We start from the raw sequence: 13406 nt of genomic DNA, 5'->3' as shown, positions 1-13406 counted from the left end.
TTGATACGGGTTTATCACAATCAGAGCAAATCCCCAGCTCACACACTGGTCACTTGAACACCTACTTTCTTCTGTGTTTTTTTCTCTACATAAATGTAGAAATAACAATGTGGAAAATTTACCATTCTTCCATTCACAAAGAAAACAACTTCATTTGACTTCTTAGACTACATGTTATGCTATAACAATTGGCCGACAGTTGTCCTATAGAAAGCACTGTTGCTGTGTCCACCTGAGAGACTAGCTGAGATCTCCCAGGAGGAGGGACAGCTGGTTGAGGCAGCCCCCCAGGTGGGGGGTGATTTTGGCTTGTTCTCTGAGTGTGTTCCTCCAGTCACATCCTGCCTCTATGCTCTCAATCCTTTCATGTCCCCACCTTCCTCTGCTAACTCCAGTTTCCTCCTCCCTTCAACCAATTTGAAATTTCAATCTCAACCTCATTCTTACACAATGCACACTTCTCCCTGCCCTGAGGGGAGCCCCTGGAATAAAATTTCCTGCAGTCAGCAACAAAGACCTTTAGTCAATGAAATGGAACTAAACCATGGAGACGTAATGCATTCCGGTGCTGTTTCTAGGTGTTAAATGGGTCTGTTTATTAATTTGCTTTAAATGACAAAACTAAAGCATATTTTTAGAAACTAAAACATACAAAGCGTATAAAGTAAAAAGTGAATATCCTTTACAGTGTATACTACTAATAAAATCATTTAGAAAACTTCCTTTCACTAGACAGTATAATTTCGGTTGCATACAAGCCAGATGTGAATTACATACAAGTCATCACCTTCTATTCCATTCAGCTGGAAGGCTTAAGGGGCAGAGTGATGGGGAATATCTTAGAGGAAGCCAGCTAGTGTTTACACCATTTAAAATATGATTTCTAAATTGCTTAAGCATATCTATCAAAATCTAAATGGAACGTTTAAAGTCGGCATCATATAAAAGCAATACTCTGTGAAATGACTTCTGAACGGTGATTTGTCTTTCAGACCGAGCATCCTAGAGCATAGAAACTGGGTAGATTGCTATATTGGAAGAATCACCCGATTTTCTCCCACATTCTGTACTTGATCATATGGGTATATTCCAAGGAACATAGGATCCCGGTTTGTCTCTTGGAATCTAGAATAAAAGGACAAATGTGCACGTTTGCATTTGGAAAACGTTTGTGACAGGTGAAATACAGCAGCATATAAAATAGGATAAAGACCACCCGAGGGCGACCAGGACACTGAGAGGTCTGGCAATGGCAGTGTGAGAAATGTGGAGGAATCCAGGAGAGGACTCAGGGTCGGGGGGATAGAGCAGCTACGGGAGTTTTCATCCCATTTTGAAGAGGGACAAATGAAAAGTGGAATCAGTCTGTGTTTCTCCAGAGAGAAGAGGTGACTCATGGGGTCAGGAAGAGCTGTACCAGTAAGGGGTGCCACAAAGAGCCAGCATGTGCAGAGATATGGGGGCTCTCCCATCAATATAGGGATAAACAAGGAATAACGTGTTTATAGTCAGAGAGGTCACTGGGAATTCCTCCCACAATTAAAAATCCCATCACTGAAAATGACCAAGGAGAGCTCAGATGTTTGCTCAGCAGGGGTGTGGATGTAGGCAGGATTCCTGCTACTGGGGGCTGGGAAAGGGCCCGTTGAGTGTGTGCAACTCAGATTGTACATGCCCAGTTGCCTGGGTGGGGTGGACTGAGATAGACTGGCTGCTGGAGTGGCCCATAGTCTTGGCCTGGGTTCTGAGGCTCAGGGCACAGCGCCTAAACTTCTATCCTGGACCAATGTGTCCTGGGAAAAAACAAAAGAAGGGAGGAACATAACTGATGATAAAAAGGAAACCTCCTTTTTTTCAAGAAGTGCAGAACTGAGCCTCAGGACTCATGCTATGAAATCTTTCCTGCACGAACTCAAGAATCCACACACCAGCAGCTGGCCCCAGGCAGTCCCGCTCAGGGCTGGGTCCCCTTCCCAGTAACAGGGCCAGGCTGTTGGAAAATGCACTTCAAGGCCATGCTGCTCTTCTCCTGTTCAAGTGCCCTTGGGATTCTTGTCACCTTTTCTTCCACGGAAAACCGCCATGGTGGGCTAATAACACTCAACCACAGGACAGGGGACAAAAATTCAGAATTTGATGAGCAGAGCATACCATTTTTGTGAACTTATCTTCACAGGCCATTCGAATCTTCTCTGGGGTCAGAGGGCTATTGAGCTTCAACGGTCCACGCAGGCCTCTCTCCTGTCGCGCTGCACTCACCGCGTCATGGATGGCGAAGAACACTGAGCAGCCCAGGAATACGCCAGACTCTCCCAGGCCCTGCAAGGATTCTCTCTCTCTCTCTCTCTCTCTCTCTCTCTCTCTCTCTCTCTCTCTCTTTCTCTCTGTCTATAGTACATGTGTGCATGTATAAAATATTAAATCTGTAACTTTTTCCTTAAAAAAAAAAGCAATTTACTATATAATCCTAATATTCCCATTCTTAGGATTCCAGTCTAAGGAAATGATCCCAAATGGAGAAAGGAGATATGGGCATGAAGATGATGATCACAAAGTGAAAATTCAGATGCAACCTGATGACAACAGTAGTTTGCGTTAGGCTCCAAGATTTGGAGTATTTAAAAAGAATTATGTTAAATTATTTTATAATTAAAATGCTTAATAAGGCCTTTTTTCTCGGTAAGAACTACAAATAACCAAAAGATGAATGCAGCCCTTCCCTCCCTGCACGAGTATCTCATCAGCATGCATTTATTCATGGAGGATAACTTACCTTAGATGAATACAGGGTATTTGAGTCTTGAGATGGAGGCAAAAAGGAAACGTGAAACTCTGTGGGGATGTCACAGATGGTGGGGATTTTGTATTGGTCTGGACCGCGAGTGTACAGGACACCCTGAGGAGAATAATTCAGTTCCTCGATTGTGTAGAGTCCCATGCCTTGAATAAATGCACCTTCGATCTGAGGCAAAAAATAAAATAAAATAAAAAGTAGAATTTCCATGTATGAGAAAATGCAGTCAACAGTAGCATTTCAACTTCATGCTGTTTGTCTGAATTTTTAAAATACAGTGCAAGAGGGGGTATTCAGTATGTCTTGGAAAACGTCTATGAAGTTTACATAAAAGTTTGCCTAAAAGCCTTTTAAACACCTTATGAGCCCTAAGTTCAATGTCAAAGGCCTTGAGTTCAAATCTCAGCCTGACGTTTGCCTGTCAAGGGCCCTGGAAGAGGCCTCAGGAAGCCTGGAGGTTCAACTCTCGTGTTTTCTTCCAGATGAAACTCTGACTGACATGTCCACAGGTCCCAGCCCAGTAGGAAAGGCTCTCGGGCCTCTGGGACCAAATCACCCCTCCTAACATTCTTGCTCACAAGCTGGCCAGCCTCACACCCCTGGACTCAGTTTCCCCACTTGTACCATCAAGGGTTTGAACTGTGTTCTTCAAGCTCTTAGATGCGCCAGACATTTCAATATTGATGGAAAACAGCTTGTGATTTTTCAGTCTTGTCAGTTACTGTAAATTTAAATAAAAAACATCTGGGGGCAACATAGGCTGCCTCTCCGTCACTACTGCTGCAGTTATGTGACATTTGTTATCCCGGCCCAGCTCCAAACTCCTCGAAGCTCAAGCCTGTTGCAGGCCGAGGCTCAGCACTGAGCACCCTCCTTTACCTCCACCCCCAATGTGGGGCTCGTTCTGTCCCCTCCAAGCTTAGCCCTCCCTCGTTCAAGCTGCCCAGTCCCAGGCTGCACGTTTCTTCAAACATGAACTAAAACTCCTTTGTTTCCTTCCCTTTTTAAACAGTAAGAGATGAGTTGTGTGGCTGGTCTGAATAGAAAGATTCTGACTCCGGGGTAAAAAAGGGAGATGAGGAATAAGTTAGGTGGGATGTTTCCCCTGAAGACCCCATAGCAGCCTTGGCTTTTACACACAGGAAGTGAGGCAAGTCAATCCCACACATACCTGGCCTATGTCAAGGGCTGGATTTATACTGCAGCCAACATCCATGACGATGTCTGTCCTGATGTTCTAGTCATTAAAAAAAAAGTTAGAATGTTTACTGTGACGAACACAGCACAGGGAGGGAATGCTGAGATAGTCCTGTCAGGGTGGCGTGGCTATAGAACCTTTCTTTGGGCCACATTATACTTCAGAAGAAAGAGGCAACATTGTATGTTACCACGTGTATTATGTATGAATTTCCGAGTTCTACAAATACTCTCCACCCGCTTAAACACTGAATATTTTTATTGGAAACAACAGGAGAGGAAAATATTGACTTGGCTTTGATTCCAGCTGGGTGATGTAACATACTGAGTTCAATCCAGTGCATGACATGAGACACGACACAGAAAACAGAAAACCTCTATGGCCCTCGTGGTCCTCATTGCGAAACTTTGTGGTGACTATACAACCCAACACCCAACTGGCTGCTTGCTGTTTCCCGAATCACAGAACTCAGGGTGCATCAGCAAAAAAAGTCTTTCAGTGATTATCTGCTATTCTAGATTTTTCATTTTTAGAGCTGAAGAGACAGTAAATCTAACATTGAAACTTGGTGACTAAAAATTCTCCAGTAACCTACCAAGGAGGAGCCGGGCTGCTGGCAGACCTGGGCTCTCCGGCGAGCCTGCACCGCCTCTGATGGGACATAGTGGTTCCATAATGGCGATGGCAAACAGATTCTACTCATAACTATTAATGGGACGAAGGAAACCCAAGAGTGTCCTTCTTTGAAGAGGGACTTTCATCTGACATTTTTCTTATGAAAATCAGTGATCTGGAATGTTCCACTATAATAAAACATCAGGCCCTCGTCTCTCTTATTTAAAGACACAATGAAGTGTAAAGTTCTCTTTGACATCAGGCAGTAAGGCTGGCCGTCCATGAGACCAGTGGCCCCCATCGGAGGGGAGGGGAGGTGCTCTCAAGTCTGCCATGCGAGTGAAGCTTTTACTTTCAAAGCTGTGGAGTTACAGGACTTACAGGGCTGGAGAGAGTGGCTTTAGGTTGTGGCTGCCAGCCTTCAAGATGGCCCTAAATGACCCCCACACCTTGGTATCATAAGGATGAAGCCTTCTTGTGGTTCCTTCCGACATTTTACCAGGATTGGTTTATGTGACCAATAGGATATGGCAGAAGTAATCGTATGTCACCCCAATATCAGGCTATAAAAGACTGTGGCTTCTGTCTTGTTAGCAGAGTATGGGTGCTTATGACTTGGCACCCATATGATGGCATTTCACCAAAGTGGTCACCATTGCCAGTTGTCCCCACAGTCTACATGGAAGCCCCCTGTAGGCTGTGTTTCTTCCTTGAAGTGGCTTCTTTCCTTATTCCATTAAAGGGCCAGGGAAGTAAAGAAGAGAGGCCACTGGTTGTTTTCCATGGGAGCAATCATAGCACCAAGGTAACTGCTGGGCTTCTATTTTCCTCTGATAATACAGAGAATTGTCTCTAGGCCAAATTCCTGGTGCTTCCGCGGTGCTCAGTAGAGGGGTATGTGGGGTTGAGGTGCATCCAGCGTGCAGCCTGGAGACCCTCCCCATCGGTACTGACCTTATGAGCACCTGTCAGGCAGTCTATTTCAACCTCGGAACAGGCGGCTCCGTAAACAAAGTATTCGAAGGGATGGCCTTCGCCTGTCTCCCAGTTCATGTTTGACTCGTAACCCCTGGAGGAAAGAGAATGCTTGAGGAGTGTTGTTATTAGAGCTGAGCTCGATTTGTATGTCCTGCAAACCAGATGAGTAGACATGTGCAATGATGTGCCTGCACATACATGCAATAAATATGTTGCATAAATCAGTATTTACTTCCTCCTAATTAAATTGGTTTTGCCTGATAAAAACATCCAGTTGTTCCCTACCAATGACTCCACAAGCCTGGAAGTTAACTGCTGACTGTATGGTTATCTACCCCATTGCTTTGAGCTAATATCGGCTCAGATAATCCTACTGTCATCAGATTGGGGAATTCCACCTGCTTCTTACACAACACACTACTTCAAAGGTTCACACTGACCTGTTTATTTGTCTTTCTGGCCCCAGGATTTAGCCTCCTGTGTGAGGGATAAGGCACCTAGGCTATCTCTCTCTTGCTTTGAGAATACTCCAATCCCCCACCATCAACTCATCTTTAAGGACACCAAATGCATGTCCCCTTCCACCCATCTTCTAGGACACCACATGCATGTTCACCATCAACCCATCTTTAAGGACACCAAGTGAATGTCTGGTAAAAGAGAAGAGCCAGCAGCTTTCAAGGACTCCCTACCCTTTTCTCTTGCTTCCCCAACCTGGAGGTGGCCATTAAAAATGCTTCCAGTACTTGTTCTCCATAGCCAGACAGTGCCTGGGACTCCCAGGACAACTGGCAAGGTGCCCATATCAGGTCAGCCTGCTCTCTGATGGCTTCCACTCTCCATTTGAATAATCAGATAAATTGTTTTCCAAAGCACGTGAGTTCCACTTTTTCCACATCTTGATAACACATAGTTATTGTCACATTTCTGATCTTTTGCCAAGCTGGAAAGTGTTAATGCTGTTTATCTTATTATGGATTTTATTGCATTTTTTTCCACCTTTGTTTTTGAACTTAAGGAATATACTGAGTTTTCAACAAAAGGTCAGCCACTGCTGTAGGTTCCTGTCAGTGCCCTTTACTAGCCCCAGAGAACCCTCTAGAACTACCCAGTAGGATCCGAACCATCGATTCATAATAGGCCCATTTTATTTGTGGACCTATTTCCCCCAACAACAACCTTTCTGGACATTTGGATTAAGTGGCAGCTAAATGTTTTTGATTACAGTGGGCCACTAGAAGGTACAGTTGGTGCCACAGCTGCAAGCAGAAGCGAAATGCTTCCTCCAGATGCCCCTGCCGCTTCCCAGAGCCGAGACAGAAAGGACGGGTTACCTGAAGTACCCGGTGGCCGAGAGGCTGATGCTTTCGTCGAAAGCCGCCTGCGCCTGTGAAAGAGGGGGTCGGGACACAATACGGGTGTTTCAATCAGAATCACTGGAAACTTCCATTTTAACTGCAGTATGCTACATAAAGCTCACAGGGGTCACAACTAGGAAGAACCAACATTAATTTATTCCTGTCGACATCCTCCACCTCCGCTGGTATGTGTGGTTCACTGGTTGTGGTCCCAGCACCTGTTCAATGTATGTCACTGTCATCAGTGATGCCACGGCATGCTACACGGACAGCCTGGACTGTGCTGGGCAGCACATATTCTGCTCATAAAGACTCTCGCTCAGTCATCTGTAAAGACTAAGCCTGTTAACACGAAACATTTCAGGAAACAGTGGGTGGTTGCATGTTTCACTTTAACATCATATATCCGTAACAGTCATAGGAGAGAGGTAATCTTGTGCTAAATTGTACCATTTGAAGCAAACGTTCTCCTGACTTTGCAGCGCACACAGATGACTAATAGATGGAAAAATGGGGGTTAGGTCCAAGTCCCCAAGTCTGAGAAAGAAAATAGGAGAAGTGCAACCGTACAGCAGAAAGTGGGCTGAATGGCAGCACTGCCCAGTGGTGGAGGACTGAGCCCCTTGCCCTGCATCTCACCGCAGTGCGATGGCGTTTCTCCAACCAGACTCCTCAGCCTCCCGGGCCCAGGCAGCACAGGCAAGAGGGCAGAATAAATATTCCCCAAAGGGACTGAGTGCTCCCATAAATATGAATTATAGAGCGAGTCCTAACTCTATGGAATAGAAGAAACCATTTCTAAGTAAGACTTCCCAAACGTTATTTCCTCCAGACCAATGCTTCTAATGTGGCATGCTAGAGCCGTCATCATGGCACACGCTCCCAGCCTTTATTGATATCCATTCCATGTCATCTGGTGCTTTAGAACCTATTACTCTGAAAAATTTGCTGGTTGAATGAGTGTTTTCTCTTCCAACTACATCACACGTAGATCAAAGGAAACAGTTAAATATTTCCATTCCATTTCAACTATTGGTTGAATATATAGCCAATGGCTTGCTTTCGTATTTCTAAATAAGTGTTCACATGGTTTTTAGTTTTATAGAAGGAGAACTGGGAAGTGTTTTCTTCCCATTGTAGGAACAGTGGAACCCAAAGAAGGAGAACAAACAGATTTATAGCTATTATCTAGAAAACACCTTAATTCTTGCTTAAAGTAGGAGTTCTGATAGGAAGTACCATCAGTAATATTGTAATCACTATGTGTGGTGTCAGATGAGTACTAAATTTATCAGGATAATCACTTTGTAAGTTATATAAATGTCAAATCATTATGTTGTAAAAAAAGTTTATACTATATGATTTCATTTTTATAAAACTGTAGGCAAAGCAAATTGATCTCTAGTGACAAAAAGCAGATCAATATGTTTGGGGATGGTGGGGCGGGCATGGGAGGAAGGGATAAGTGAGAATGGAGCACAAACGAACACTGCCCATCTTTTGGGGGTGATGGGTATGTTCACTCTCTTAACTGTGGTGATAGTTACATATATGTACACATATATCAAAACTTATCAAGTTGTACACTTTAAATGTGTGCAGTTTATTGTAGGTCAATTATACCCCAGTAAAGATATTTAAAATAAAAATAATAAATATATTAAAGCATTTTAAAAGAGTTCTAGACAAAAACCATCTTTTTCTCTGATAGAGGATTTTCTCAGATGTAAGTGCTTCCATCATCCTGTGATATGATTTCCCCATGCCAAGAGCCCAAGGGCCTCTGTTTACCCTACGTAACTACAGCACCTCTTAAAATGCTCTTTCTACTGATATTCAGTTCATACATAACCCTTTCACTCCCCCCTCTTTCATTATAACATAAAACACAAAGTGATTCTCACCCAGTCCTTCCAAGTGCCTCGAGGATTCTTGCTGATGATGGGTTCCAGGCGCTTGAGGAGAGTTTGGCAAGCGTCCTAGGGATTATTTTTTAGTTAAAATTATAATCATAATTCCACGCAAACACCAATACCAACACCACATGACATGTGCCCTTACACAGGCTTGTTTAAGAGGCCCAAGGAACACAGAGAAGGAAGAGACCCATCTTGTAAGAGGTGATGTGACAGGTCTCCCGGGGGAGGGCTGACGGGTGACAGCCTAGGCTGGGAGCCACTCGAAGTCAGGACTTCACAGAAAAACTGCTGGCGAACCACCCACCACTGTTTTTAAGCACAGCCTGGTCAGGTTTACTCTGTGGCAGCATGAAACCAGGTGGAAGGCAATGTAACTGGGGCGCAGAAAGAGCCCGCAGTGGCCGGGGCAGGGGCTGTGGTCTGAACCCAGCAGCCGTGTTAGCAAATCAGGGCGGTAGAGATGTCTCCACAGAGACGTTTTTGCGTAGAATGGAAATGACCTAACACCAGTGAGATGTCAGGAGTGAGCGAGGAGAAGAGGTGGCATTTCCAGCTCAGAGGGCCTGGTGCTGCACCACTGAGCCGGGGAAGGACTTTCCACCGAGAGGGTGTGGGGAGGGGATAAGAGCTGGATTCATTCCCAACATCTTCCGATTGCCATCCGAGTGTTGGTCCTGATGTAGCTAATGATCTGGATGGCACAGCAATGGCCTCACCTTTACTGCCAGCCCGTTGAGATCCGCCACCACGGAGCCCCCGGAGACGTTCGCATTGGGGACGGTTTCTGTGCTTGTCCCACGCAGGTGGACATTGGACAGTGGCATCCTTAACTCACGACTGGCCACCTGGATTTTAGAAGAGAGTTGTTTTGTTTTTCTCCAGATACTTTGGTGAGTCACAGGCTCATGCACGTGCTCACAGGTAGCACCGGCGCGAAGCCCTGATTCGCCCACTGGGGACCGGTGGGCAGAAGCACAAATTCTTCCAGCCGCACAAAGTTCCTCCGAATAAAAACCCGTGGCTAGTCTGGACCCCAAGTCCTGTGCACATGTTCTTCGTCTCTGACTGTCTTATGTGCAATGGCGTCAGGAAGAGGAAGCAAGGCCGTGGGAGGAAGAAGTGCTTTATGTCTTTGTCATCATGAAATCAACACCGTTGAGGCCTCTTCGATGCTGCACTCTGTAAAACTGTAGGAGAGCCGACCTTCTCAGAGTGGCGATGCCCTCCCCACATTCCCGGAGAGGCTGCAGGAGAGAGCACTTCTGAGAAGGAACAGTGGCCTCGTTAAAGCAGCAGCACCAACACCATCTCAAAGCAGACCATGCACAGTCCTGGCCTGCACAGGACTTAACTGGCCGCTGTGTTCTTCCTTTGTTTCTAGTGCTCAGAGGCAAAATCATATTACTAACTGCAGCGCATTCAAAATTCTCCTCTTTCCTGCAAGCAGGATAGCTGAATAGAATTTGCTCATAGCTGTGACAAGGCCATGGTCATAGGGAGTCCTGCTATACCACTGACTTTCAGAAGATCGTCTACATGAAATGCATCAGTTCAGACATAAAGGTCTGGTGGCCCATTGAAGAAAACACCAAAGTCTCACCTCCCAAATGGGCAAAGATATGACCAGACAATTCTCAAGTGACTGATTATATGAGAGAAAATGTATAGTCAACATTTCTCTATTCAGAAAAAAATGCAAATTAAAGCAATAATGAGGTACAATCATTCACCTATCAATTTATCTACAATTTTAAAACAGCCCATAGCATATAACGTTGGTTAGTGGTGTAATGAGATGGCTACATTCTGGAAAACAAGTTAGTAATATGTGCCCAATGATTTAAGGCACACTCTGTGACCAGTAATTCCATTTCTGAGAATCTATTCTAAGAAAACAGTCACTGACTTGATCACAGGCTTATGTAAAAATATTCACGGAAATGTTCACCCATCAGGGAAGGTTCAATAAATTATATAGATAACCTCGTGCAACCATTACAAGTCGTGAGGGCAAAGGCTTCTAATGCCAGGAAGCAGGGCTCACTCTGTGGAAGGACAGGTGAAAAGCCAGGGTACAAAAGCCTATACACAGCATGTTGGCAATTTTTGGAAAAAGAGAAAAGTCAAGCCCAGCCGGCGTGACTCAGTGGTTGAGCGTCGACCTATGAACCAGGAGGTCACAGTTCAATTCCCGGTCGGGGTACATGTCCAGGTTGTGGGCTGTAGCCCCAGTGTGGGGTGTGCAGGAAGCAGCCGATCAATTATTTTCTCTCCTCATTAATGTTTCTCTCTCTCCCTTTCCCTTCTTTTCTGAAATCAATGAAAAATATATTTTAAAAAAAATCAAGATGGGAAAGAGCTCAAAAACAATAATTATTGCTAAATGATGGAATTGTGTAGGATCTTCTAAAAAAGAATTATTTGCCTCTTACAAATGTCTTACAACCTCTGTTATTACTGGTTTGATTAGCAAAATAGAAACAGTACCTTAAAATTAATCTAAAGTAAAGGAGCCATGAGAAAACTGGTAAAGTTTGATTAGAAATATCACATGTGATTTATATTATCTGTTTTTTAAGAGTCCTTACTATGAAAAAGCCAGAAATAGCGCAGCACATCAGAATTTACGCATCTTTCTATTTTTCCAGCAAAGGTTTAAAAAAGACAACTCACTTGTTCTTATGTCCAAAGGAAAGCAGCCAATTACCACAGAGCCTTGTTCAGCAATGAGACAACTCAAGACTCTTCTGCCACCTCCTTGCAAGAGGGTCTGTTACAAACTGGATGGTTAACCCAGTTTCTGCTTGTAACTTCATCGCGGAAGTGGACAAAGCTAAAGTCCCCTCTCCTTTTGACTTTGGAACCGAGAAGGTGCACCCGCGGTTTCTCTCTCAGGCACACCCCACTTCACCCAGTGATCTGCGTCCTTACCTGAATCATTTTCGTGTGGACCCCCTGCCCCATTTCAATTCCTCCGTGAGTCACCAGCACAGACCCGTCTAGATAAATGTGAACCAGGGCAGCAGCCTAAGCAAAAAAGATACAAACAGCTTCCATGATCTTTTGACTGATATTATCATATGTCTTGTCAATGAAAACATTTTCCTTGGAAATGATCCCTTCCCTTCCATCACCGGCCAAAATATACATAGACACTTTTCCTGGACACTTTTCGCGTCACCCTGAGAGCACTGAGCAAAGCCAGGGCAACGCTGGGGCCCCCCATGGTCACCCATGAGAGGTCAGAGTGTTGCTGGGTAGCTTCGAGTCTGGGGCAGGACCCTGCTCTTTGAGCTACTATATCCTCAGTGGGACATTTGAGGTTACTGGCTGGTACCTTTTAAGGATCCCCCAACATGGGTGGGGCGACGATATAGGTTTGGGGGAGGGGTTGTCAGTTTTAACAAGCAAAGTTAAATGTAGATAGAGGAAGAGGGAGAAGAATTACTTATGTGAACACATAGTCCCACAGTTGTAGGTTGCTATAGAAAAGCAAACATGAAAATCCAACTAAGATGAAACAGATAATTTTCTCACTGCAAAGTGAGCTAAGCCCACTCTAACTCGTCTTGGCACAGCATTTCGGAGCTTCAGTTGAAAGGGAACCTGGAAGTGATCTTATCTAGCTGTACAGCTCCCCGCAGCGATCCAGAAGGAACCAAACTGTTCACAGAATTAAAGGCGGCTGCAATCGGAAACATCCCAACTCTAAGCTAAACATGTTTTACAATTAACTAGAATATGCCGTCTTGCAAGTCCGCTCGTGCTAAACCAGGGAGTATGGAGACAGCACAGGAAACTGCAGAAAACAGGGCAGCATTCTCAGGCTGCGTCTCCAGTGTAAGAGCAATATTAACGCGCACGGTTTTAAGAAAGGCCCCTAGCGCTGTGCTTCAGCAAGGCCTGCGAGGCACCCCGTGCAGCGGCTCCACTGGTGTGGGCTGCAGCTGCCGGGGTCACGCAGAGCTCTATCGGCCGGGTGTCTTAGCCTCTAAGCTTCGGTCAGAGTGGCACAGTTATCTAGGATTTGTAAAGGCGGGCCTTCAGAAAATTCTGTAACAAGCTAATTTCCATCTAATAAAGCTAAAATCTGAGTAAGGCTTTATGGCTCACTGAGATGACTTCTAAACAACCCCAGTCCTAAACCAAAGTCGACGGACTCACATGTCAATCACCAGATACATCCCAAGGAAAGGACTGCGTTCCTGGGCCCATTCTCTGTCCCAGGAGGGCTTCCGTAGCCACCTGCCAGCCACAGGCCACACGTGGAGAACTGCCTCTTTATTGGTGCCCAAAGGCCCGAATTACTCCAGCAAATGGCAAGCAGAAGCCTCTACTATTCCAAATAAGACACTCTAGTCACCTGGTCCCAGTGCAAACTAGAGAAGCATGGGGAAATAGGGACCCGGGCTACCCTTTCTCTGAGGACAAAGGCACATATCTTCCCAGCCCAGGGGAGAATTTCAGAGCCTTCGGGAAGGCATGGTGCCATAATAACCAGCCCAGGGCCTTGGGAAGATGCAGCAGAGTGTGCTGTACTGTCT

General features: G+C 45.2%; 1 protein-coding gene across 7 annotated transcripts in view; it reads right to left on the bottom strand.

The window, feature by feature from the left end:
- Nucleotides 1-566: 566 nt before the first annotated feature.
- Nucleotides 567-13406, bottom strand: part of AOX1 (aldehyde oxidase 1) — a 67939-nt gene continuing 55099 nt past the window's right edge. For 2 of the 7 annotated variants that reach the window (XM_014460869.2, XM_023759070.1), the window contains exons 27-35: nucleotides 11794-11889; nucleotides 9579-9707; nucleotides 8848-8922; nucleotides 6920-6972; nucleotides 5562-5676; nucleotides 3966-4031; nucleotides 2774-2962; nucleotides 2152-2319; nucleotides 567-1125 (exon numbers count right to left, since the gene is read on the bottom strand). In XM_014460869.2, the coding sequence (XP_014316355.1) occupies nucleotides 1075-1125; nucleotides 2152-2319; nucleotides 2774-2962; nucleotides 3966-4031; nucleotides 5562-5676; nucleotides 6920-6972; nucleotides 8848-8922; nucleotides 9579-9707; nucleotides 11794-11889 (942 nt within the window). In that variant the 3' untranslated portion in view covers nucleotides 567-1074. Of the gene's footprint in view, nucleotides 1126-2151; nucleotides 2320-2773; nucleotides 2963-3965; nucleotides 4032-5561; nucleotides 5774-6919; nucleotides 6973-8847; nucleotides 8923-9578; nucleotides 9708-11793; nucleotides 11890-13406 lie in introns of those variants that run through there. The other 5 variants (NM_001287018.1, XM_023759075.1, XR_002830784.1 and 2 more) reach the window with 5 other exon arrangements.

The sequence above is a fragment of the Myotis lucifugus genome, unplaced genomic scaffold, assembly GCF_000147115.1.
Source record: "Myotis lucifugus unplaced genomic scaffold, Myoluc2.0 scaffold_3, whole genome shotgun sequence".
In the NCBI taxonomy this organism is placed as follows: Eukaryota; Metazoa; Chordata; class Mammalia; order Chiroptera; family Vespertilionidae; genus Myotis; species Myotis lucifugus.
This window is presented reverse-complemented; position numbering and strand designations above follow the sequence as displayed.